Source organism: Mustelus asterias, unplaced genomic scaffold (assembly GCF_964213995.1).
Source record: "Mustelus asterias unplaced genomic scaffold, sMusAst1.hap1.1 HAP1_SCAFFOLD_43, whole genome shotgun sequence".
NCBI classification, from domain to species: Eukaryota; Metazoa; Chordata; class Chondrichthyes; order Carcharhiniformes; family Triakidae; genus Mustelus; species Mustelus asterias.
This window is the reverse complement of record NW_027590120.1, coordinates 2,789,203-2,815,710: the sequence shown is the minus strand read 5'-3', so window position 1 is coordinate 2,815,710 and position 26,508 is coordinate 2,789,203. Positions and strand designations below refer to the sequence as shown.

The 26,508-nt window shown below is 45.2% G+C and overlaps 3 protein-coding genes across 3 annotated transcripts in view; 1 reads left to right on the top strand and 2 right to left on the bottom strand.

Moving 5' to 3' along the window:
• LOC144482887 (uncharacterized) overlaps nt 1-26,508 on the bottom strand; it is a 124,207-nt gene that overhangs the window by 56,794 nt on the left and 40,905 nt on the right. The window contains exons 3-4 of the mRNA XM_078201723.1: nt 7,753-8,273; nt 5,473-5,482 (exon numbers count right to left, since the gene is read on the bottom strand). Coding sequence (XP_078057849.1) covers nt 5,473-5,482; nt 7,753-8,273 — 531 coding nt within the window. The remainder of the gene's footprint in view (nt 1-5,472; nt 5,483-7,752; nt 8,274-26,508) is intronic.
• LOC144482920 (uncharacterized) lies at nt 12,963-14,229 on the top strand. The gene has a single exon (XM_078201780.1). The coding sequence runs from the start codon at nt 13,115-13,117 to the stop codon at nt 13,535-13,537; it is 423 nt and encodes a 140-aa protein (XP_078057906.1). The 5' UTR covers nt 12,963-13,114; the 3' UTR covers nt 13,538-14,229.
• On the bottom strand, nt 17,501-20,556 carry LOC144482911 (uncharacterized). The gene is made up of 2 exons (XM_078201768.1): nt 20,438-20,556; nt 17,501-19,809 (listed from the first exon to the last, which is right to left on the bottom strand). The coding sequence occupies exon 2, from the start codon at nt 19,456-19,458 to the stop codon at nt 18,616-18,618; it is 843 nt and encodes a 280-aa protein (XP_078057894.1). The 5' UTR covers nt 19,459-19,809; nt 20,438-20,556; the 3' UTR covers nt 17,501-18,615.

Below are 26,508 nucleotides of genomic sequence, written 5' to 3'. Positions count from 1 at the left end.
ATATCACTGTGTAATCCAACAATTAATCCCGTTCCCCTGGATTACTGCTCTGTAACGTATCACTGTGTAATCCAACAATTAATCCAGTTCCCCTGGATTACTGCACTGTGGCATAGTGGTTAGCAGCGCTGCCTCACAGCGCCAGGGACCCGGGTTCGATTCAAGTTTCGGGTCACTGCCTGTGTGGAGTTTGCACATTCTCCCCGTGTCTGCGTGGGTTCCCTCTGGATGCTCCAGTTTCCTCCCACAGATCAAAGATGGGCAGGTTAGGTTGATTGGCCATGCTAAATTGCCCCTTAGTGTCAGGGGGACTAGCTGGGGTAAATGCGTGGCATTAAGGGGATGGGACCTGGATGGGATTGTGGCCGGTGCAAACTCAATGGGCCGAATGGCCTCCTTCTGCACTGTTGGATTCTATGATTTTACTTAGAAGTCTCACATCACCAGGTTAAAATCCAACAGCTTTATTTGGTATCACGAGCTTTCGGAGCACTGCTCCTTCATCAGGTGAGTCAATCGTCTATGATTCTAGATACAGACAAACTCACAGATGTACAAATACATTCACAGACATGCATATATGATTTCAAGAAGTAATTAGATATCGCTCATGGGGCTAAAGGGATCAAGGGATATGGGAGGAAGGGGGATCAGGATATTGAATTCGATGGTCAGCCATGAACAGAATGAATGGTGGAGCAGGCTCGAAGAGTCGAATGGCCTACTCCTGCTTCTAGTTTCTATCATTCTGCACACGCGTACGCACGTACACACTGAGACCACCTGCTTCCCTTTGGATCATCGGTTACGGTCTCCCGCTCCCTGTGAGGAGGCCGGATGTGGGTTATTGCCGAAAGTCTGCATGTCATTGGGGTGTCTGGGGGGTGGAAGCAGAAACTGGAGTTGGTCACTGGGCAGTGGGTGTTACTGGTATTGAGGCTCCTGGGTGGTCACACTGTGTTCCCCTTCTCCATGGGATGCCACCTGTGTGGGTTCATGGGGGGCACTGGAAATTTCCAGCGTACAATTTAGTGTGGTGTTACATCCCCCTCCCTACAGGGTGTGGGCGGACAACATTCCTCCCTTTCTCCCGACACTCCACAAACAAGATTCCCGGAGAGAGGGATCCACTCTGAGTTAGAGACAGTACATTTAATCAATGCAGTAGATTGTGTGGACATAAAAGATTCTCCAGCTCTCCATTCACCTGGATCCATCTTGTGGATAAATGTCATGAAGTATTATTTCTCCCGAGCCTTCAATTGTCCCAATCCAAAATTCCTTTAAGCTTTAGTCCATCTTCATTGTCTTAAAGTCCGTTTGTCTATGGAGTTTGTGTCAGTGCCTTGATCATTTCAAAATGTTTTCTTACTCTTCAGGCCATGTCAACCATTGCACGCCGCGTATTCTGAGGGAGTCTGCATCAGTGTCCTGTACACCCTGTCCTACTGGTAACTACTGTGAGGAGGCTGAGGGACACTTCCACCTCTTTCCTGTGCTATTTCTCATCTCTACCCAGTCTGATCCTTCGTGTTGCTATTTCAAGCTAAGGACATCTCTCACTACTGTACTAATGTCATCCTTCATTCACAGAGCTACCCCACCTCCTTTTCCAAGCTTCCTATCTTTTGAAAGTGTCAAATACTCTGCAAATACCACGAAATAGAAAGGGCATGTCAGAAAGGCAAGGTCACAGTGATCATGGGGGATTTCAATATGCAGGTGGACTGGGTAAATAATGTTGCCAGTGGACCCAAAGAAAGGGAATTCATTGAATGTTTACAGGATGGCTTTTTGGAACAGCTTGTGATGGAGCCCACGAGGGAACAGGCTATTCTGGACTTAGTGTTATGTAATGAGCCAGACGTGATAAAAGATCTTAAAGTAAGGGAACACTTAGGAAGCAGTGATCATAATATGGTAGAATTCAGTCTGCAATTTGAAAGAAGGAAGGCAGAATCAGATGTGAAGGTTCTACAGTTAAATAAAGGTAATTACAGGCGCATGAGGGAGGAACTGACAAAAATCGACTGGAAGCAGAGCCTAATGGGAAAGACAGTAGAACAGCAATGGCAGGAGTTTCTGGGAGTAATTGAGGACACAGTGCAGAGGTTCATCCCAAACAAAAGAAAGGTTATCAGAGGGGGGATTAGGCAGCCATGGCTGACAAAGGAAGTCAGGGAATGCATCAAGGCAAAAGAGAGAGCCTATAATGTGGCAAAGAGTAGTGGGAAGTCAGAAGATTGGGAAGGCTATAAAAACAAACAGAGGATAACAAAGAGAGAAATAAGGAAGGAGAGGATCAAATATGAAGGTAGGCTAGCCAGTAACATTAGGAATGATAGTAAAAGTTTCTTTAAATACATTAAAAACAAACGGGAGGCAAAAGTAGACATTGGGCCGCTCCAAAATGACGCTGGTAATCTAGTGATGGGAGACAAGGAAATAGCTGAGGAACTTAATAAGTACTTTGCGTCAGTCTTCACAGTAGAAGACATGAGTAATATCCCAACAATTCAGGAAAGTCAGGGGGCAGAGTTGAATATGGTTGCCATCACAAAGGAGAAAGTGCTAGAGAAACTAAAAGGTCTGAAAATTGATAAATCTCCGGGCCCAGATGGGCTACATCCTAGAGTTCTAAAGGAGATAGCTGAAGAAATAGTGGAGGCGTTAGTTATGATCTTTCAAAAGTCACTGGAGTCAGGGAAAGTCCCAGAGGATTGGAAAATCGCTGTTGTAACCCCACTGTTCAAGAAGGGAACAAGAAAAAAGATGGAAAATTATAGGCCAATTAGCCTAACCTCAGTTGTTGGCAAAATTCTAGAATCCATCGTTAAGGATGAGATTTCTAAATTCTTGGAAGTGCAGGGTCGGATTAAGACAAGTCAGCATGGATTTAGTAAGGGGAGGTCGTGCCTGACAAACCTGTTAGAGTTCTTTGAAGAGATAACAAATAGGTTAGACCAAGGAGAGCCAATGGATGTTATCTATCTTGACTTCCAAAAGGCCTTTGACAAGGTGCCTCACGGGAGACTGCTGAGTAAAATAAGGGCCCATGGTATTCGAGGCAAGGTACTAACATGGATTGACGATTGGCTGTCAGACAGAAGGCAGAGAGTTGGGATAAAAGGTTCTTTCTCAGAATGGCAACCGGTGACAAGTGGTGTCCCGCAGGGTTCAGTGTTGGGGCCACAGCTGTTCTCTTTATATATTAACGATCTAGATGACGGGACTGGGAGCATTCTGGCCAAGTTTGCCGATGATACAAAGATAGGTGGAGGGGCAGGTAGTATTGAGGAGGTGGGGAGGCTGCAGAAAGATTTAGACAGTTTAGGAGAGTGGTCCAAGAAGTGGCTGATGAAATTCAACGTGGGCAAGTGCGAGGTCGTACACTTTGGAAAAAAGAATAGAGGCATGGACTATTTTCTAAACGGTGACAAAATTCATAATGCTAAAGTGCAAAGGGACTTGGGAGTCCTAGTCCAGGATTCTCTAAAGGTAAACTTGCAGGTTGAGTCCGTAATTAAGAAAGCAAATGTAATGTTGTCATTTATCTCAAGAGGCTTGGAATACAAAAGCAGGGATGTACTTCTGAGGCTTTATAAAGCACTGGTTAGGCCCCATTTGGAGTACTGTGAGCAATTTTGGGCCCCACACCTCAGGAAGGACATACTGGCACTGGAGCGGGTCCAGCGGAGATTCACACGGATGATCCCAGGAATGGTAGGCCTGACATACGATGAACGTCTGAGGATCGTGGGATTATATTCATTGGAGTTTAGGAGGTTGAGGGGAGATCTGATAGAAACTTACAAGATAATGAACGGCTTAGATAGGATGGACGTAGGGAAGTTGTTTCCATTAACAGGGGAGACTAGGACGCGGGGGCACAGCCTTAGAATAAAAGGGAGTCACTTTAGAACAGAGATGAGGAGAAATTTCTTCAGCCAGAGAGTGGTGGGTCTGTGGAATTCATTGCCACAGAGGGCTGTGGAGGCCGAGACGTTGAGCGTCTTCAAGACAGAAATTGATAAATTCTTGATTTCTCGAGGAATTAAGGGCTATGGGGAGAGAGCGGGTAAATGGAGTTGAAATCAACCATGATTGAATGGTGGAGTGGACTCGATGGGCCGAATGGCCTTACTTCCGCTCCTATGTCTTATGGTCTTAATATTTAGTTCCCAGCCTTGGTCACTCTGTAACCATTGTTAGGATACCAGGCCGGAACTCCAAGTTATATTAGGAAGCCAGACGAGACACCAACATTTATCTTTTTGGGGAAAATGTGAGGAGAGGAGACTTTGCTCCAGGAGTGATGAGAAAATAGGGATTTTTAAAATATTAAAATAAACTTTATTCACAACTGTTTAAATACAACACTAACAACGTAAACAATTAACAGCTGAACAATACTTAAAATGAAAGGAAACAATTTAATTTCTAACTTAGCAACATCCATTCAGAGGTTCAAATCCCACTTTAGATACAGTTAACAAACACAGATCATAGAGTCATTGAGGTTTACAGCATGGAAACAGTGTCTTCGGCTCAACCTGTCCATGGCGCCCTTATTTTTTTAACCACCAAGCTAGTCCTAATTGCCCACGTTTGGCCCATATCTCTCTATACCCACCTTACACATGTAACTGTCTAAATGTTTTTTAAAAGACAAAATTGTGCCTGTCTCTACTACTACCTCTGGCAGCTTGTTCCAGACACTCATCACCTTCTGTGTGAAAAAGTTGCCTCTCTCCCCTCCCACCTTAAACCTATGCCCTCTAGATTTAGACTCCCCTACCTTTGGAAAAAGATATTGACTATCTAGCTGATCCATGCCCCTCATTATTCTATAGACTTCTATAAGTTCACCCCTAAGCCTCCTACATTCCAGAGAAAAAAGACCCAGTCTATCCAACCTCTCCTTATAACTCAAATCATCAAGTCCCGGTAGCATCCTAGTAAATCTTTTCTGCATTCTTTCTACTTTAATAATATCCTTTCTATAATAGGTTGATCTGAACTGTACACAGTATTCAAAGTGTGGCCTTACCAATGTCTTGTACAACTCCAATAAGACGTCCCAACTCCTGTATTCAATGTTCTGACCAATGAAACCAAGCATGCCAAATATCTTCTTCACCACTCTGTCCACCTGTGACTCCACTTTCAAGGAGCTATGAACCTGTACCTCTAGATCTCTTTGTTCTATAACTCTCCCCAATGCCCTACCGTTAACTGAGTAAACCCTGCCCTGGTTTGATCACCTCACATTTATCTAAATTAAACTCCATCTGCCATTCATCAGCCCACTGGCCCATTTGATCAAGATCCCATTGCAATCCTAGATAACCTTCTTCACTGTCCATTATGCTACCAACATACTGGCTACAATACATGCAGACAATCTAGGAGCTTTCAGAGAGAAAGGGAGTTTCAGAGCAGCTTCCAGAAACACACATCTTCAACCAGAACTCCAGCCAAACTCCAAACCTCGCCTCACTCCTCCCATTAACCCCATCATCACAAGACCCAGCATTCCTGAACCCACATTCCAATCCTTTTAGCAAAACCCCAGGGCACCTCCTTTCAACAGACACAAGTCCATTAAAGTCCATTGAGATAAACAACTGCATGGCTGAAATGGGTAATTATCCTGCTGGTGGTCCCCTGAGATGCATTCTTCCGCGAAATAGCACTGCTTGTAGAATAAACCAGAAGTTTTAAAACATTCTCCCAGGATAGATTAAAAGAAAATATATGTCAGTATATATTGAACACATTCATTACCCGCCCCTGAAAAACAATGAACCAACAATATGAATACTCACAGAATACTGCAAGACCTGGACAGAGCGGACATGGGGAAGATGTTTCCATTAGTAAGAAAGACTGGGATCTGAGGGCACAGCCTCAGAATAAAGAGACAACCCTTTAGGACCAAAATGAGGAGGAATTTCTTCAGCCAGAGGGTGGTGAATCGATGGAATTCATTGCCATTGATGGCTGTGGAGGCCAGGACATCGAGTGGATTTAAGACAGAGATAGAGGTTCTTGATTGGTAAGGGGATCAAAGGTTACAGGGAAAAGGTGGGAGAATGGGGTTCAGATACTTATCAGCCATGATTGAATGGTGGAGCAGACCTGATGGGCCGAATGGCCTAATTCTGCTCATATATCTTACGGTATAAAACTTGGCCGAGTTAGTGAAGAATGATTGAAGACAAATTGCTCGACACCCAGGTCTGTTCCAATCATCAAATGGTCTTTATTTTACAGCGGCGGGGAGCAGGTCGCTGGTCTCACCATGCAACCTCTACCCTGAAAATAGAAAATCACACATTCTTATCCATTTACTGCAGCCCATTCCGGCTGGTTCCAAACTAATCACAATATGAATCGATTAGAGACATATCCAATCAAGCTAACAATTAGGCATCATGTGGCTGTGTGATCAGCTCATGGACAGCTCTGGACCATCTCATCATGTGGACCAGACACCTTATAACAACTGACCTTGTGACATCACAATGACTCACTATACTCAGGACTTTCTGATCTCCACCACATCCCAGCCTATTCCGTTAGCAGTCGGTTACTCAGTGCAGCTGCCTGTGTGCTGATAAGAGGGGCCCTGCTGAGCAGCTTTAATGGTCCGTGATTGCAGAAACTGAGCAGTCACAGGAATGTGGTCAAGATAGTCCAGTCCCATAATGCCTCACATTCAATCTGCAGTCCTTCAATTATAACAGAATATGTGGCTGTATGTAGCTGCCTTGGCCATGGTCGACCCCAACACTGCCTTCCTGAACTGCTACATTGCCTGAGGTGTAAGTACACCCACAGTGCTGTTAGGGAGGGATTTCCAGCTCCAATTCTAGACTTTCACTAAACTGTAGGTGGATACCAGATTGATATATTCCATTCAACCACACCCAAGGTGAGTTATTCCAATTCCTTTATTGTCCAGGACAATATATTCACAATATCTTTAAAACAGAAATTAAACATTCCCATTTGATTTCAGGCAGTAACATATTCTGTTAGTTTGTTCTTTATTGTCAATGTCAGACTGGGGTTGTTCCCCTTGGAGCAAAGGAGGTTGAGGGGAGATTTTGACAAAGGTGGAAAAGATTCTGACAGGTTTAGATAAGGTCGACAAAGAAAAGCTGTTCCTATTAGCTGACGGGACAAGGACGAGGGAGACACAGATTTAAGGTTTTGGGTCAGAGATGCAGAGTGGGGGGGTGGATGTGAGGAAGAATATTTTGATCCAGTGAATGGTAATGACCTGGAACTTGCTGCCTACGAGGGAGGAGGAAGTGGAGACAATAAACAATTACAAAGGAAATTGGATGGGCATTTGGGAGGTTTCAAACAGAAATGCTGACTAAATATCTCTGAACTTCCTAACACCCGGTCACTCTGTGATCCTTGTGAAATCTGAAACCAGGTATTCGCAACAAGACTCAAAGAGCATCAGCCCACTGGAGGCAAAGTCATGAGACCGGCCAGTCCAGCAGAAAGAAACCCTCCGACCCTCCCCATTGACCAACTGTGAGAATGAACAAAATGCAGTTCTGGATGTAATTGAGAGCAGAAACAATAACAGCAGAATCCAACCCCTGGAATCACTCGTGAACTTGCTGGTGTCTCAGCAGCAAGAATGAAACTCTGAATCCCTTCCCACACTGAGAGCAGGTAAACGGCCTCTCCCCAGTGTGAACTCGCTGGTGTCTCCACCAGCTGGATGACCGAGCAAATCTCTTCCCACACTGAGAGCAGGTGAACGGCCTCTCCCCAGTGTGAATTCGCTGATGTGTCAGCAGATCGGATAACTGAGTGAATCCCTTCCCACACACAGAGCAGGTGAATGGCCTCTCCCCAGTGTGAACTCGCTGGTGCCTCTGCAGGTTGGAAGACTCAGTAAATCCCTCCCCACACACAGAGCAGATGAATGGCTTCTCCCCAGTGTGACCTCGTTGGTGTCTCTGCAGGTTGGATGACTGAGTGAATCCCTCCCCACACTGAGAGCAGATGAATGGCCTCTCCCCAGTATGAATGCGCTGGTGTGTCTGCAGAGTAGATAACCGAGTGAATCCCTTCCCACACTGAGAGCAGGTGAACGGCCTCTCCCCAGTGTGAACTCGCCGGTGTCTCTGCAGGCTGGATGACAGAGTGAATCCCTTCCCACACTGAGAGCAGATGAATGGCCTCTCCCCAGTGTGGCTGCGCCGATGAGCATCCAGCAGAGATGGGGATCTGTAACTCTTCCCACAGTCCGCACATTTCCATGGTTTCTCCATGGTACAGGTGTCCTTGCCTCTGTCTTGTTTGGACAATCAGTTAAAGCCTCGTTCACACACAACACGAGTATAGTCTCTCCCCACTGTGAATGGTGTGATATTTATTCAGGCTGTGTAACTGGTTAAAGCCCTTTAGTCAGTGCACTGGAACACTCTCACTCGAGTGTGGCAGTGTGTTGCTGCTTTTCCAGTCACACATACATTTGAAATCTATTCAAATCGACAGATCAGACAATTATTTCTCCTTCGAGATTCAAAGGCCAATGATATTCAGATCCCAAGGAACATGACTCTGTCGGATCTAGACGTGACGGTTGAGATTTCGGTCTGTGATTCCTCTTTCAATATCCTGCAAAATGAGTTTGCAAAAGTCATCAGTGTCAGTACAGGATAGAAATTCAGAACAGACAATTCTAGTTTCTATGGAATATTCTTTCCCCTCTCATTCTCCAAAAGCTGTAAATCTCCATCCCAGACACTGTCCCTCCATTCTCACTCTGCTGTTCCTAATATTCACCCTCCCAATTCTCCTGAAGGTGCTGATTGAGGCTGATTGACAGATCCATGCTCACTGCTTCCTGTCCTGGACACAGAGACCATAACAAATAGGAGCTGCAGTCGGCCATTTGGCCCATTGAGCCTTTTAAACCATTCAATGAGATCATTGGCTCATCTACCTCAGCATCATTCTCCCCACACTAAACCCATATCCCTTGATATTCTCAATATCTAGAAACCAATCAATCTCTCCCCTGAAAATACTTGATGACTGAGGCTTCACTGTCCTCAACAGTTGAGAATTCCAAAGCTTCACCACATCCTTGAGTGAAGAAATCCCCCCACATCTCAGCTTTTGCTCCATCTTCTTGTCTGGTCGCCATAAGCATTAACACCCTTGTCAGTCAAAAATCAGTCCAACTCATCCTGGAATATGTTCAATGACCCTCAGCCTCCACTGGTCCCTGTGGAAGACAAATCCAAAAGACTAACAACCCTCTGAGGGAAGAGATGTCTGGAAATATATAACATAACTACAGTTCCATATTACAAGTCTATGGATTCTATTTAAAAATGAAAGTGGATGGGCACTTGAAGGAAACAAACTTTCAGGAGAACGGGGATATAGAGTGGGAATGGGACTGGAAAGTTATACAGAATGTCGGCATGGACTTGAGTTTCCGAACGGACTCCTTCTGTGCTGTAATGACTTTATGACTGGAAATGTATAAGATCGCTACAGCATTATATTACAAGACAAGAAATAATAATAAATGCATTTTTTTACAGAAACATAAATAATATATCTAATCTGTACCATATAACAACACTAGACATATCTCTGTCCTATATTAATTTACTGTCCCCTTAAATGTCAGCCATCTCCTGGGGAAAGATGCCCTTTAATTGTGAACATTAGGAAAGAGACCATCTGTTCGCCAGACAAATAAATGTGTCAAACTGAGGGATCAAAGGATGTTCACCAGGCTGATTCAGGGGATCGCGGGACTGATGTATGAGGAGAGACTGACGAGGTTAGGATGGTTTTCGTTGGAGTTCAGATGAATGAGGGGGGATCTCATAGAGACTTATAAAATTCTAACAGGTCCAGACAGGATAGATGCAGGGAGGATGTTTCTGATGGTGGGGGAGTCCAGAACCAAGGGTCACAGTCTGAGGATTCAGGGTAGACCATTTAGGACGGAGGTGAGGAGACATTTCTTCACCCAAAGAGTGGTGAGCCTCTGGAATTTATTACCACAGGAAGTAATTGATGCCAAAACATTGAATGTATTCAAAAGCGGCTCGATATAGCACTTGGGGTGAATGGGATCAAAGGTTATGGGGAGAAAGCAGGATTAGACTATTGAGTTGGATGATCATCCATGATCTTAATGAATGGCAGAGCAGGCTCGAAGGGCCAAATGGCTTCCTCCTGCTCCTATCTTCTATGTTTCTCTTAAATTTCTTTAAGAGAGAGAGAGTCCTGGGCCAACCTTTCCTGAGTCTGCACTCTCCCTGGATTCACTTCCTTTCCCTTCAGTTGTTGCAAGTCTCCAATTTCCCCCAGAATGAGAAAAGAAAGTGTTTTACTCACAGATGTTGACCTCTTTTAGGTTGAGACAGGAGGAAGTTAGAGTCTGTCTGAAGCTCAATCTTCATTCACACAAAGCCCGCGCTCTGATTGGCTGGAGGACCAGGGTCCTTCCGGTCCTCCAAGTCTTCCCATTGGCCGGAGCTGGTGAGCGGAAGTGAATCAGAGGTGCGCATGTGCAGGTTTTGGGGGAATGCGCATGTGCGGGTGTGGGGCGGGGCCCGGGACAAAGCCGGCGCACTGACCATTGTCTGTCCATTCCAGCCTTTCCCATTGGACAACAGCTCAGCCCTACTGGAGGGCAAAGTCCCGCCCACCCCCACGTGAGGCTCCGCCCCTCATTGTCTGTCTGCGGGGGATTGACCAATGGGAACTCTGGAGGACCGGACGTACCCGGGTCGTCCATCCAATCAGAGCTTCCCCATTGCCTGAATGCGGAAGTGGACAATGAGCTTGTTCAGCTGTTCATTCCTGCCCGGCAAAGCTGCTGCTGCTTCTCTCTCTCTGAATGAACATTGAGCTTCAGACAGACTCAAACTTCCTCCCGTCTTCAACATCTGTGAGTAAAACACTTTCTTTTCTCACCCTTTCCATTTATTTTCTCATTCTGGGAGAAATTGTTGACTTGCAGCAACTGATCACGAGAAATAGAAGCAGGAGTGGCCACCAGGCCCTTGAAGCCTGTCCCGCCATTCAATCTGATCATGGCTGACTTATGCCGGTTTCAACTCCTTTTCTGTGCCATTTCCCCATAGCCCTGTATTCCCCGATCTATCAAATATTTATCCACCTCCACTTTAAATACTTCTAACGATCCAGCCTCCACCACCCTTTGGGGCAGAGAATTCCAGAGCTTCATCATCCTCTGTGAGAAGAAATTTCTGCACACCTCAGTTTTAAATGACTGACCCTTTATTTTGTTTGAGACTCTCCCACTCATGAAAATATCTCACCATCTACCCTGTCAAGCCCCCTCAGGATCTTATATTTTTCAATAACTCCTTTGTCTTCAAAACTTCAAGGAACACAGACCTTGACAATTTACTCCCTCTTGATAGGACAACCCTCCTATCCCAGGAATTAGCCTGGTGAATTTCCTTTGGACTATGTCCAATATTACTATATCCTTGTTTAGGTAAGGGGATCAAAACTGTATGCATTATCCCAGGTGAGGGATCACCAACACACTGTACAGTTGCGACAAAACCTCCCTGTTTTTAAACTCCAACCCCTTTGCAATAAAAGCCAAAATGCCATTTTCCTCCTCACCTTGTGTGGGACCTGTCTGCTAGCTTTTTGTGATTCATGCACAAGAACACCAAGATCCCGCTGTACTTCACTCACCGGCAGCCTCTCCCCATTTAGATAATCTTCCTGTTGATTCCTTCTACTGAAATACATGACCTCACACTTCCCCACTTTAAACTCCATTTGTCAGGTTTTGAAGACAGAGGGGTGACTTTATTGCATCTTCCCCCAACGCTCGACTCATCTTTCCCAGGCCCTATCCCTGTAGCCCTACATTTTTACCCCACTAATCCACATCTATTGGGACACGAAGGGTCAATTTAGCATGGTCATTCAATCTAACCTGCACATCTTTGGACTGTGGGAAGAACCTGGAGAACTCAGAAATCAACACCAACATGGAGAGAATGCGCATACTCCACACAGACTGTCACCCCCAAGGCCGGGATTGAACGCAGGTCCCTGGCACTGTGAGGCAGCAGTGCTAACCACTGTGCTGCCATGGCGCCATATCTAAAGAAACTACAGATTTATCTCGATCTATCTTCCTTCTTATATCCTCAAACAATTCAAACAAATTTGTCAAACATAATTTATCTTTCATAGAACCATGTTGACAAGGTTTGATTATATTCAGCTTTCCTAAATGATTAGCTATTTGCTCTTTGATTATTGACTCCAGCGTCTTGCCAATAATAGATGTTAAATTAACTGGCCTATAGTTCCCTGCCTTCTGCCTTTCTCCCTTTTTGACCAAGGGAGTCACATTGGCTGATTGCCAATCTTCTGATACTCTCCAGGAATCTAGCAAGTTACGAAAAATTTCAACAAAATTCTCCACAATCTCTTCAGCAACTTCCATTAAAAAGCTAGCGTTCAGTTCATTGGGTCCTGGTGACTTGTCAGCCCTTCGCCACTGAAGGGAAAGGAAGTGAGTCCAGTCTATATAATCCATACATTTTTGGTCCCGTCATATAGACATGTACCTGTCTGGCAGCCTGCATGGAGATTTCCAGCTCTCTGTGTCCAGGACAGGAAGCAGTGAGCATGGATCTGTCAATCAGCCTCAATCAGCACCTTCAGGAGAATTGGGAGGGTGAATATTAGATACAGCAGAGTGAGAATGGAGGGAGAGTGTGTGGGATGGAGATTTACAGCTTTTGGGGAATGAGAGAGAAAAGAATGTTCCATCGAAACTAGAATTGTCTGTTCTGAATTCCTATCCTGTACTGACACTGATGACTTTTGTAAATTCCTTTTACAGAATATCAGAAGGTGAGAATTTACAGACAGAAATCTCAAACCAAATGTCACATCAACATCTGACAGAATTACTCAATTCATCAGGACCCGAATATCACTGACCTTTGAATCTAGAAGGGGAAATGTTTCTCTGTTCTGTCAGCTTCTGAAGTGGTCTGTGTGAGATTTAACTGATTATTTAAACTGGAGAGTCACAAGGACCCGAACCATGGAGAAAGCATGGAAATGTGTGGACTGTGGGAAGGGATACATGTGCCCATCTCGGCTGGAAATTCATCGACGCAGTCACACTGGGGAGAGGCCGTTCAGCTGCTGTGTGCGTGGAAAGGGATTCACTCAGTCATCTGAACTGCGGACACACCAACTAATTCACACTGGGGAGAGGCCATTCACCTGCTCTGTGTGTGGGAAGGGATTCACTCAGTTATCCAGCCTGCAGACACACCAGCGAGTTCACACCGGAGAGAGGCCGTTCACCTGCCCGAAGTGTGAGAAGGGATTCACTAACTCATCCAGCCTGCGGACACACCAGCGAGTTCACACTGGGGAGAGGCCGTACACCTGCTCTCAGTGTGGGAAGGGATTCAGAGTTTCATCCCAGCTGCTGAGACACCAACAAGTTCACGAGTGATTCCAGGCGTTGGATTCTGCTGTTGTTGTTTCTGCTCTCAATTACATCCAGGACTGCATTTTGTTCATTCTCACAGTTGGTCAATGGGGAGGGTCGGAGGGTTTCTTTCTGCTGGACTGGCCGGTCTCATGATTTTGCCTCCAGTGGCTGGTGCTCGGAGGTTAAGAGATATTTAGTCAGCATTTCTGTTTGAAACCCCCCAAATGCCCATCCAATTTCCTTTGTAATTGTTTATTGTCTCCACTTCCTCCACCCTCGTAGGCAGCGAGTTCCAGGTCATTACCATTCACTGCATCAAAATATTCTTCCTCACATCGCCCCCCCCACTCCCCCCATCCCACATCTCTGAACCAAAATCTGCACCCCCCTCCTCCTTGTCCCATCAGCGAATGGGAACAGCTTTTCTTTGTCCACCTTATCTAAACCTGTCAGAATCTTGTCCACCTCCATCAAATCTCCCCTCAACCTCCTTTGCTCCAAGAGGAACAACCCCAGCCTGACATTGACAATAAAGAACAAACTAACAGAGTATGTTAATACCTGAAATTAAATGGGAATGTTTAATTTCTGTTTTAAAGATATTGTGAATATATTGTCCTGGACAATAAAGGAATTGGAATAACTCACCTTGGGTGTGGTTGAATGGAATATATCAATCTGGTATCCACCAACAGTTAGTGAAAGTCTGGAATGTGTCGCTGGAAATCCCTCCCTAACAGCACTGTGGGTGTACTTACACCTCAGGCATTGTAGCAGTTCAAGAAGGCAGTGTTGGGGTTGACCACGGCCGAGGCAGCTACATACAGCCACATATTCTGTTATAATTGAAGGACTGCAGATTGAATGTGAGGCATTATGGGACTGGACTATCTTGACCACATTCCTGTGACTGCTCAGTTTCTGCAATCACGGACCATTAAAGCTGCTCAGCAGGGCCCCAACAAAGGACCTGGTGAGAATATTTACTCAGAATGAGTTAGAATTAAACTTATTCCAGGACCGGCTGGTGTTCAGCGGCTGAGATACTTGAATCTGTAAAAAGGGGGTCTGACCAATCAACAAACTATGATAGGTAGTTAGTTCAATGCGTTCTCAGGCATTATTTAAATTATTTTATCATATATTTGTGACCTGATAGTTGGTGAAGTGACGGTATACTCCAAGTAGCACTGGACGAAAAAGCAGACATCTGAGAGTAGATTCTAATGGTTATAATCCTACCCAAGCATGGCCAGTGAAAAATCAGAGCTCGAGTGGGGACCGGACAGGTCTCTTACCTGCTATTTGGAAACTAAAAGTGAGAATCTTATCAATACAATGATAAGAGAATAGAGCCAATGTTTTGAGTCTGGATTACACTTCAGAAGAGCTCTGATGAAAGGACATCCAGACTGGAAACATTGGCTCTATTCTCTCTCCACAGATGCTGTCAGACCTGCTGAGATTTTCCAGCATTTTCTGTTTTTGTTTCAGATTCCAGCGTCCGCAGAATTTTACTTTTATGATAAAATGATTAGTTCTGATTGGAATCCCCACGACCTTCCTGCAAAACAGAGGGAGTGGTGGTAAAAGGAGAAAAAGGATAAGGATGATAAAGTCTGGGTCCTGATTCTCGGTGCCCATGTAGAATTAACAAAATGAGTGAACCAGTTTATAAAGAACAGAAGTTACCCCTCCCTAACAAAAACTGATCAAATTAAAATTATTCGGTTGAGGAAGAAAACAAAAAGAATAATAGATGAAGTTTAAAATTAAGATTGTTTTGTTGTTAGAGAAGATTTTTTAAATTATGTAAAGTGACGTAACTGTGTGCCAAGTGTTTTCTGCTCACTCCCCACCCCTTTAGGTTCTGTAGAAAAGTTCACCCTTTCAGCAGACAATTCATTTGTTTTTAAATCGCCCGGAAACTTATGTCTATTTTGCTTTATAATTGAGGATTTATGGGAACCAGTTAAATGTGGAAATTTTAAGCATAGCCACCAAGACCATATTCACTTGTGGTGTGAACCCGAGTCAGGAACAGTTTCAGAGTCACCAACCATTACTGAGAACATGGCAGAGGGTCATGCTGCTGTGGATGTTCACCAGGAAATGGTTCCAGCTTTGCCAGTTGACTCTGCTGTGGGAGTGGAAGAGGAATGTTCATGTACAGATTCTCAAACTACCTCTTCATCACCCATTCCAGAAACACAATTACAAGATTTACCAGTGGTATTGTACAGGTCGCAATGCAACCACAAAGCTCCTGACAGACTTCCGTATTGTTAAAGACATTACTTTGTTGTATTTGTGTCCTGATGGGGGATTGAAATTTAAGGGGAGGAGAAGTGTTACAGAGTGTTCTTCTCAGCCTCTCTCCCTTCTGAGCACGTGCGGGCTTTGGGTGGGGTTTCAGTCTGCAAGTCCAGGCTGGTTCCAATGCTCCTGTTTCCTTTAGTTTGCCAATGATTTTTAAACGTTGTTATTTATTTATATAAAGAACATCCTGCTTTTAACAATGCATTTGACGACCTTATCTGTGGACTGAAGTTCCCACAATTGTAAAGCAGGAGATTAGTTAAATAGACAGCCTGAATTGAGAGACAATTAAAGAATAAATGATTCATCAATACAGATGTTAGGATGGAAACGTAAATTTGAACACAAAAGTTTATAACGTTTAGAATTATAAAGAATGTTTAAAATGCTGTGGGAATTATAAAATGTTCCCTTCTGAGGCCAACAGAATAGAAAAAAACAGATAACAAGACTTGTTAGCGTGGCACGGTGCCACAGTGGTTAGCACTGCTGCCTCACAGTGCCAGGAACCTGGGTTCGATTCCCGGCTTGGGTGACACTGTGGAGTCTGCACATTCTCCCCGTGTCTGCGTGGGTTTCCTCCGGGTGCTCCTGTTTGTTCCCACAGTCCAAAAGACGTGCGAGTTAGGTGGATTGACTATGCTAAATTCTCTGTGTACCTGAACAGATGCCGGAGTGTTGCGACGAGGGGGATTTTCCCAGTAACTTCATTGCAGTGTTAATGTCAGCCTACTTGTGACATTAATAAATAAACTTTAAAACATTGTTAACATTGACTGGAGGGAATGAATCGGCTCCTGATCAAGATGTCTCAACATTGAATGGCTGATGTTAACCAATTATTGGTCAACACTCAGGCTACCACCCAAGCAAAGAGATATCAGTTGAGAGAAAGAATAGTCTTAAATTTCAGACAATGTGTGCAACTAGCTAAAAACCAAACCAGTTTCATTATTGACAAGTTATAGACCAATTGGCTAATTCCCAACAATTGGCTGAGCTGGGCTTTCTACATTTTGAAAGTATAAAAAAGGGGATTCAAGAAACCAATTTGGCAAAAGGTTTTAAAAGTTCAAGGTTTTTTAAAGTTTATTTATTAGTGTCACACATTCACACTGCAATGAAGTTACTCTGAAAATCCCCCAGTTGCCACTCTGGCACCTGTTCGGGTAAACTGAGGGAGAATTTAGCATGCTCAATGTACCTAACCAGCAAGTCCTTCGGTCTGTGGGAGAAAACCCACACAGACAGGGGGAATATACAGACTCTGCACAGACAGTGACCCAAGCCGGGACTCAAACCCGGGTCTCTGGCGCTGTGAGGCAGCAGTGCGAACCACTGTGTCCTACAGAGAGGTGTTGGGAGCTGTTGATTTTACAAGTTATCCGTGTTTTCAGTGCCACCACTCCATGTCCTGGTCTGAGAGGAATGGAGAGAATTTAAAGTTAAGCTTTCTCCTTTACCGTTGATCGATACTTTGCTTTTTTAAATCTTTCTGACTTGTTACATTTTTAATGGTGAATAAACTTTCTGAATTCACCATTTAAAGTGTTCTTTCTTGCCACATGGTTAAGTCACTGGAACCTGGGTGAGTTATGATTAGGGAGGTTGTTGTAAACAAGTGAACCCATAAATCTTAGTTCAAACAAATCAAAATTCTTACATATGGAATGCAATCCTTTATTACGAGAGAAATTAAACATTGAAGTAAAGATGTTATGCTTCAGTTATACAGGGCGTTGCTGGAACTGCATCTTGAATAGGGGCTGCAGTTTTTGTCTCCTATTAAACAAAGGATTGGAGAATCCCTACAGTACAGACAGAGGCCGTTCTGTCCATCGAGTCTGTACCAAACACCATCCCACCCAGGCCCTATTCCCATAACCACATGCATTTACTCCAGCCAGTCCGCCTGACACTAAAGGTCAATTTAGCATGGCCAATCAACCTAACCCACACATCTTTGGACTGTGGGAGGAAACCGGAGCACCCGGAGGAAACCCCCACAGACCCGGGGAGAATGTGCAAACAGACAGTGACCCGGGCTGGAATTGAACCTGCGTCCTTGGCGTTGTGAGGCAGCAGTGCTAACCACTGTGCTGCCGTGCTGTCCCATTTTATAAATTTTTTAGCCTGTCTTGATGCTCTCTCCACTCCCATTGTTTTGTTTCTTAAAGACTGGATTAGTTGTAAGTATTCGCATTCCAACCATTATTCATGTAAATTGAGTCTGTGTCTTATAAGTTCTGTTTGTGAACAGAATTCCCACTCACCTGAAGAAGGGGCTCAGAGCCTCGAAAGCTTGTGTGGCTTTTGCTACCAAATAAACCTGTTGGACTTTAACCTGGTGTTGTTAAACTTCTTACCCCATTTTATAAATACCATGGAAGCAGTTCAGAGGAGATTTACCAGATTGATTCCCAATCCAGTAGTGTGAAATATTAACACTGTTTCTCTCTCCATAAATGTTGCCAGACCTAATGCATTTTTGCAGTCCTTTCTGTGTTTATTTCAGATCTAACTGCAGTGGTAGGAAAAAACACTATTTACTATCCAGGATTAAATAAATGTCCTTCATCAGCTTTTGTGGATCATATCAGTGGAAATGTGCTCTCCCAGGCTCAAAGAGCATCAGCCCACTGGAAGCAAAGTTGTGAGACCGGCCAGTCCAGCAGAAAGAAACCGTCCGACCCTCCCACTTTACCTACTGTCAGAATGAACACGGTTCAGTCCTGGATGTGATTAACAGCAGCAAGAACAGCAGAATCCAACCCCTGTCATCACTTGTGAACTCGCTGGTGTCTCAGCAGGCTGGATGACTGAGTGAATCCCTTCCCACACACACAGCAGGTGAACGGTCTCTCCCCAGTGTGAACTCGCTGGTGTTCCCTCAGGTTGGATGACGTTCTAAATTTCTTTGTGCAGAGAGAACAGCTGAATGGTCTCTCCTCAGTGTGAATGCGCTGGTGGGACATCAGATCCCGAGAACTTTTGAAACCATTTCCACAGTCAGAGCATTTAAAGGGTCTCTCCTGGGTATGAGTGAGATTGTGACTCAGCAGGGTGGATGAATGAGTGAATCCCTTCCCACACACAGAGCAGGTGAACGGTCTCTCCCTGGTGTGAATTCGTTGGTGCTCCCGCTGGTGGGATGATGTTCTAAATTTCTTTGCGCAGTGAGAGCAGCTGAACGGTCTCTCCCCAGTGTGAATGCGCTGGTGGATCATCAGTTCCCGAGAGCTTTTGAAACCACTTCCACAATCAGAGCATTTAAAGGGTTTCTCATTGCTGTGAGTGACTTTGTGTTTCGACAGGTTGGATAACTGCATAAATCCTTTCCCACACACCAAGCAGGTGAATGGTCTCTCTCCAGTGTGAACACGCTGGTGTCTCTGCAGATCGGGTAAATGAGCGAATCCGTTCCCACACTCAAAGCAGATGAACGCTCTTTCTCCAGTGTGAACCAGTCGATGTCGCTGCAGATGATATAACCGAGTGAATCCCTTCCCACACACACAACAGGTGTACGGCTTCTCTCCAGTGTGAATACATCGATGAGTTTGCAGCTCAGAGGGGGTTTTACAACCCTTCCCACAGTCCCCACATTTCCACGGTTTCTCCATGGTGCGGGTATCCTTGTGTTCCTCCAGGTTTGACAACAGTTGAAGTCTCACACAGAACAAGATTATAGTCCTCTGCTGTGATGATGCAATATTTTTTCAGGCTGTGTAACTGGGAAGCTCTTTCCAGTCAATGCATGGGAAAATCTCAGTTGATTTTGTGTGCGCGTCAGTCCTGTTCCAGTCACACTGATGTTTAAAGACTGCGAAAGCTGACAGAACAGAGAAGCATTTCTCCTTCTGGATTCAAAGGCCGATCTCATTCAGGTCCCGATGAATTGAGTGACTCTGTTAGATGTTGATGTGATGTTTGGTTTGAGATTTCTGTCTGTAAAATCCTCACCTTCTGATATCCTGTAAAAGGAGTTTACAAAGGTTATCACAGTCAGTACAGGATAGAAATTCAGAACAGACAATTCTAGTTTCTATGGAACATTCTTTCCTCTCTCATTCCCCAAGAGCTGTAAATCTCCATCCCACACACTCTCCCTCCATTCTCACTCTGCTGTGTCTAATATTCACCCTCCCAATTCTCCTGTCGGTGCTGATTGACAGATCCATGCTCACTGCTTCCTGTCCTGGATGTGGAGATGCCGGCGTTGGACTGGGGTAAGCACAGTATGAAGTCTCACAACACCAGGTTAAAGTCCAACAGGTTTATTTGGCAGCACTAGCTTTTGGAGCCCCAAGCAGGTGAGACCTGAAGAAGGGGCTTGGGGCTCCGAAAGCTAGTGCAGCCAAATAAACCTGTTGGACTTTAACCTGGTGTTGTGAGAGTTCTTCCTGTCCTGTCTTGGACACAGAGAGCTGAAAATCTCTATGCAGGTAGTCAGACAGATATATATCTATATGAGTGGACTAAAAATCTGTGGAACATACAGACTGGATTCACTTCCTTTCCCTCCAGTTGCTGCAAGTCCCCAATTCCCCCCAGAATGAGAAAAGGAATGGAAAGGGGAAGAAAAGAAAGTGTTTTACTCACAGATGTTGGAGACGGGGAAGGTTGAGTCTGTCAGAAGCTCATTCTTCATTCAGAGAGAGAGAAGCAGCAGCAGCTTTGCTGGGCAGGAATGAGCAGCTGAACAAGCTCATTGTCCAACTTCCGCATTCAGACAATGGGGAGCTCTGATTGGCTGGAGGAGCAGAGTACTTCCTGTCCTCCAGAGTTCCCATTGGTCAACACCTCAGAATGTTCCCCTTCCCAGGGCGGCCCGGGACTGCGCATGTCCAAGGGTAAGGGACGCTGCTCATGTGCGGTGGAACTCCCACCGCCCCCGGGCCATAATACTGAGGTGTTGACCAATGGGAAGAGTTGGAGGACCGGAAGGACTCTGGTCCTCCAACTGGCCCCTGTTTCTGAATGAGAATGGAGGGAGAGTGTGTGGGATGGAGATTCACAGCTTTTGAGGAATGAGAGGGGAAAGAATGTTCCAGAGAAAGTAGAAAAGTTGAGTATAAAAGTTGGAGTGTTATGGTAAGGTTATATAAGGCATTGGTGAGGCCGAATTCAGAGTATTGTGTACAGTCTTGGTCACCGAGTTACAGGAAGGATGTAAATAAGGTTGAAAGAGTGCAGAGGAGGTTCACAAGGATGTTGCCGGGACTTGAGAAGCTGAGTTACAGAGAGAGATTGAATAGGTTGGGACTTTATTCCCTGGAGCATAGAAGATTGAGGGGAGATTTGATAGAGGTGTATAAGATTTTGATGGGTATAGATAGAGTGAATGCAAGCAGGCTTTTTCCGCTGAGGCGAGGGGAGAAAAAAACCAGAGGGCATGGGTTAAGGGTGAAAGGAGAAAAGTTTAAAGGGAATATTAGGGGGGGCTTCTTCACGCAGAGAGTGGTGGGAGTGTGGAATGCGCTGCCGGCTAAAGTGGTAAATGCAGGGTCACTTTTAACATTTAAGAAAAACTTGGATGGGTTCATGGATGAGAGGGGTCTGGAGGGATATGGTCCAAGTGCAGGTCAGTGGGACTAGGCAAAAAATGGTTCGGCACAGACAAGGGCCAAAAGGCCTGTTTCTGAGCTGTAATTTTCTATGGTTCTAAACTAGAATTGTTCTGAATTTCTATCCTGTACTGACAGTGGTGAATTTTGTAAACTCGTTTTACAGGTTATCAAAAGAGGAATCACAGGCTGAAATCTCAAACGTCACGTCTAGATCTGACAGAGTCATATTCCATGGGACCTCAATATCATCAGACTTTGAATCCAGAAGGAGAAATTATTGTCCGGTCTATCAATTTGAATAGAGTTCAAACATCAGTGTGACTGAAAAAGCACCAACACACTGCCACACGCGAGTGAGTGCACTGAGCTTTAACCAGTAACGCAGCCTGAATAAATATCACACCATTCACAGCGGGTAGAGACTGTACTCGTGTTCTGTGTGTCGACGAGGCTTCAACTGATTGTCCACCCAAGAGAGAGGCAAGGACACCTGCACCATGGAGAAACCATGGAAATGTGCGGACTGTGGGAAGGGATACAGAGCCCCCTCTCTGCTGGAAGCTCATTGGCGTAGCCACACTGGGGAGAGGCCGTTCATCTGCTCTCAGTGTGGAAATGGATTCACTCTGTCATCCCACCTGCAGACACACCAGCGAGTTCACACTGGGGAGAGACCATTGATGTGTCCTCAGTGTGGGGAGGGATTCAGTCAGTTATCCGGCCTGCGGGCACATGAGCGAGTTCACACTGGAGAGAGACCCTTCATCTGCCCTCAGTGTGGGAAGGAATTCACTCAGTCATCCCACCTGCGGATACACCAGTGCATTCACACTGGTGAGAGGCCGTTCACCTGCTCTCAGTGTGGGAAGGGATTCACTCAGTTATCCAGCCTGCAGACACACCAGCGAGTTCACACTGGAGAGAGGCCATTCACTTGCCCTCAGTGTGGGAAGCTATTCAGTCAGTTGTCTGCACTGCAGATACACCAACGAGTTCACACTGGGGAGAGGCCATTCACCTGCTCTCAGTGTGGGAAGGGATTCAGTAATTCATCCAACCTGCAGACACACCAGCGAGTTCACACTGGGGAGAGGCCATTCACCTGCTCTCAGTGTGGGGAGGGATTCAGTCATTCGTCCAGCCTGCGGACACACCAGCGAATTCACACTGGGGAGAAACCGTTCACCTGCTCTCAGTGTGGGAAGGGATTCAGTCATTCGTCCAGCCTGCAGACGCACCAGCGAGTTCACTCTGGAGAGAGGCCATTCATCTGCTCTGTGTGTGAGAAGGGATTCACTGACTTATCCAGCTTGCGAACACACCAGCGAGTTCACACTGGGGAGAAACCATTCACCTGCACTCAGTGTGGGAAGAGGTTTAATCAGTCATCTGCCCTGCGGACACACCAGCGAGCTCACACTGGGGAGAGGCCATTCATCTGCTCTCAGTGTGGGAAGGGATTCACTCAGTTATCCCACCAGCAGACACACCAGCGAGTTCACACTGGGGAGAGGCCATTCACCTGCTCTCAGTGTGAGAAGAGATTCAGTCGGTTATCCAACCTAAAGGCACACCAGCAAGTTCACAGTGGGGAGAGGCCGTTCACCTGCTCTCAGTGTGGGAAGGGATTCAGAGTTTCATCCCACCTGCTGAGGCACCAACAAGTTCACGAGTGATTCCAGGGGTTGGATTCTGCTGTTATTGTTTCTGCTCTCAATTACACCCAGGACTGCATTTTGTTCATTCTCACAGTTGGTCAATGGGGAGGGTCGGAGGGTTTCTTTCTGCTGGACTGGCCGGTCTCATGACTTTGCCTCCAGTGGGCTGATGCTCTTTGAGTCTTGTTACGAATACCTGGTTTCAGATTTCACAAGGATCACAGAGTGACAGGGTGTTAGGAAGTTATCGAGGTATAGAGGTTTACAACATGGAAACAGGTCCTTCGGCCCAACTTGTCCATGCCGCTCAGTTTTTACCACTAAGCTAGTCCCAATTGCCCGTATTTGGCCCATATCCCTCTATACCCATCTTACCATGTAACTGTCTAAATGCTTTTTAAAAGACAGAATTGTACCCGCCTCTACCACTGCCTCTGGCAACTCGTTCCAGACACTCACCACCACCTGAGTGAAAAATTGCCCCTCTGGACCCTTTTGTATCTCTCCGCTCTCACTTGTTTCAGATTCCAGCATCCGCAGTATTTTACTTTTATGATGAAATGATTTGGTCTGATTGGAATCCCCACAATCCTCCCGCAAAACAGAGGGAGTGGTGGCAAAAGGAGAAAAAGGATAAGGATAATAAAGTCTGGGTTCTGATTCTCCGAGCCCATGTAGAATTAACAAAATGAGTGAACCAGTTTATAAAGAACAGAAGTTACCCATCCCTAACAAAAACTGATCAAATAAAAATAATTAGGTTGAGGAAGAGAACAAAAGAATTAATAGATGAAGTTTAAAATCAACTTTGTTTTGTTGTTAGAGAAGTTTTTTAAAATTACGTAAAGTGACGTAACTGTGTGCCAAGTGTTTTCTGCTCACTCCCCACCCCTTTAGATTCTGTAGAAAAGTTAACCCTTTCAGCAGACAGTTGATTTAGTCATAGAGGTTTACAGCATGGAAACAGGCCCTTTGGCCCAACTTGTCCATGCTGCCCCTTTTTTAACCCCTAAGCTAGTCCCAATTTCCCATATCCCTCTACACCCATCTTACCCATGTAACTGTCCAAATACTTTTTAAAATTGTACCCGCCTCTACTATTACCTCTGGCAGCTTCTTCCAGACACTCACCACCCTCTGTTTGAAAGAAATGTCCCTCTGGACCCTTTTGTATCTCTCCCCTCTCACTTTAAAGCTATGCTCTCTAGTTTTAGACCCCCCTACCTTTGGGAAAAGATATTGACTATCTAGCTGACCTGTGCCCCTCATTATTTTATCGACCTCTAGAAGGTCATCCCTAAGCCTCTTACGCTCCAGGGAAAAATGTCCCAGTCTATCCAGCCTTATAACTCAAACCATCAAGTCCCGGTAGCATCCTAGTAAATCTTTTCTGCACTCCTTCTAGTTTAATAATATCCTTTCTATAATAGAGTGACCAGAACTGTACACAGTATTCCAAGTGTGGCCTTACCAATGTCTTGTACAACTTCAACAAGACGTCCCAACTCCTGTATTCAATGTTCTGACCAATGAAACCAAGCATGCCGAATGCCTCCTTCACCACTCTGTCCACCTGTGACTCCACTTTCAAGGAGCTATGGACCTGTACCCCTAGATCTCTTTGATCTTTAACTCTCCCCAATGCCCAACCATTAACTGAGTAAGTCCTGCCCTAGTTCGATCAACCAAAATGCATCACCTCGCATTTAGCTAAATTAAACTCCATCTGCCATTCGTCAGGCCACTGGCCCAACTGATCAAGATCCTGTTGCAATTGGAGATAACCTTCTTCACTGTCCACTATGCCACCAATCTTGGTGTCATCTGAAAACTTACTAACCATGCCTCCTACAATCCAATCCAAATCATTAATATATTCATGTCATATAATACATATCCAATATCCAATAATATATATATATCCAAATCATATAATATATAAATAACAGTGGACCCAGCAGTGATCCCTGAGACATACCACTGGTCACAGGCCTCCAGTTTGAAAAAAACTTTCTACAACCTACATGAGCACTTCAGCAGTCACGGGCATTCAGCCTTGGATCTTCAGGTAAGCGTTCTCCAAGGCGGCCTTCACGACACACGACAGCGCAGAGTCGCTGAGCAGAAACTGATAGCCAAGTTCCGCACACATGAGGACGGCCTCAACCGGGATGTTGGATTTATGTCACATTATCAGTAACCCCCACAGCTTTCCCCCTGATCTTGCAGAATCTTACTAGCTGTTCTGTCTGGAGACAATACACATCTCTTTAACCTGTGTTTAATGTTCCCTCCACCCACATTATCTGTACCTTGAAGACCTGGCTGGCTGTAGAGATTTACATTCTAATTACTATTCTGTAACTTGATTTCTGTGTCTCTGTGCACTGTTGGAGAACAGATATCCACTCCATCTGACGAAGGGGCATCGCTCCGAAAGCTTATGGTATTTGCTACCAAATAAACCTGTTGGACTTTAACCTGGTGTTGTGAGACTTCTTACTGTGCTTACCCCAGTCCAACGCCGGCATCTCCACATTCTGTCATCAAGCCAATTTTGTATCCATTTGGCTACCTCACCCTGGATCCCATGAGATTTAACCTTATGCAACAACCTACCATATGGTACCTTGTCAAAGGTCTTGCTAAAGTCCATGTAGACAGCATCACCTGCACTTCCCTTATCGACCTTCTTGGTTACCCCTTCAAAAAACTCAACCAAATTTGTGAGACATGATTTTCCACTCACAAAGCCATGCTGACTGTCCCTAATCAATCCTTGTGTCTCTAAATGCCTGTAGATCCTGTGTCTCAAAATACCTTCTAACAACTTACCCACTATAGATGTGAGGCTCACCGGCCTGTAGTTCCCAGGCTTTTCATAGAACATAGAACACAGAAAAAATACAGCACAAACAGGCCCTTCGGCCCACAAGTTGCGCCGGTCATGTCCCTACCTACCTAGGCTTATATATAGGCTTACCTATAACCCTCAATCCTATTAAATCTCATGTGCTCATCCAGAAGTCTCTTAAAAGACCCGATCGAGTTTGCCTCCACCACCACTGACGGCTGCCGATCCCACTCACCCACCACCCTCTGAGTGAAAAACTTACCCCTGACAGCCTTCCTTAAACAAAGGCACAACATTTGCCACTTGCCAATCTTCAGGCACCTCACCTGTGACTATTGATGATTCAAATATCTCTGCTCGGGGACTTGCAATTTCCTCCCGAGCCTCCCACAGTATCCTGGGATACACTTCATCAGGTCCCGGGGATTTATCTACCTTGATGCACTTTAAGACTTCCAGCACCTCCTTCTCTGTTGTAAGTACATTTCTCAAGACATCACTATTTATTTCCCCAAGTTCCTTAACATCCATGCCTTTCTGAACAGTGAATACTGATGAGAAATATTCACTTAGGATCTCGCCCATCTCTTG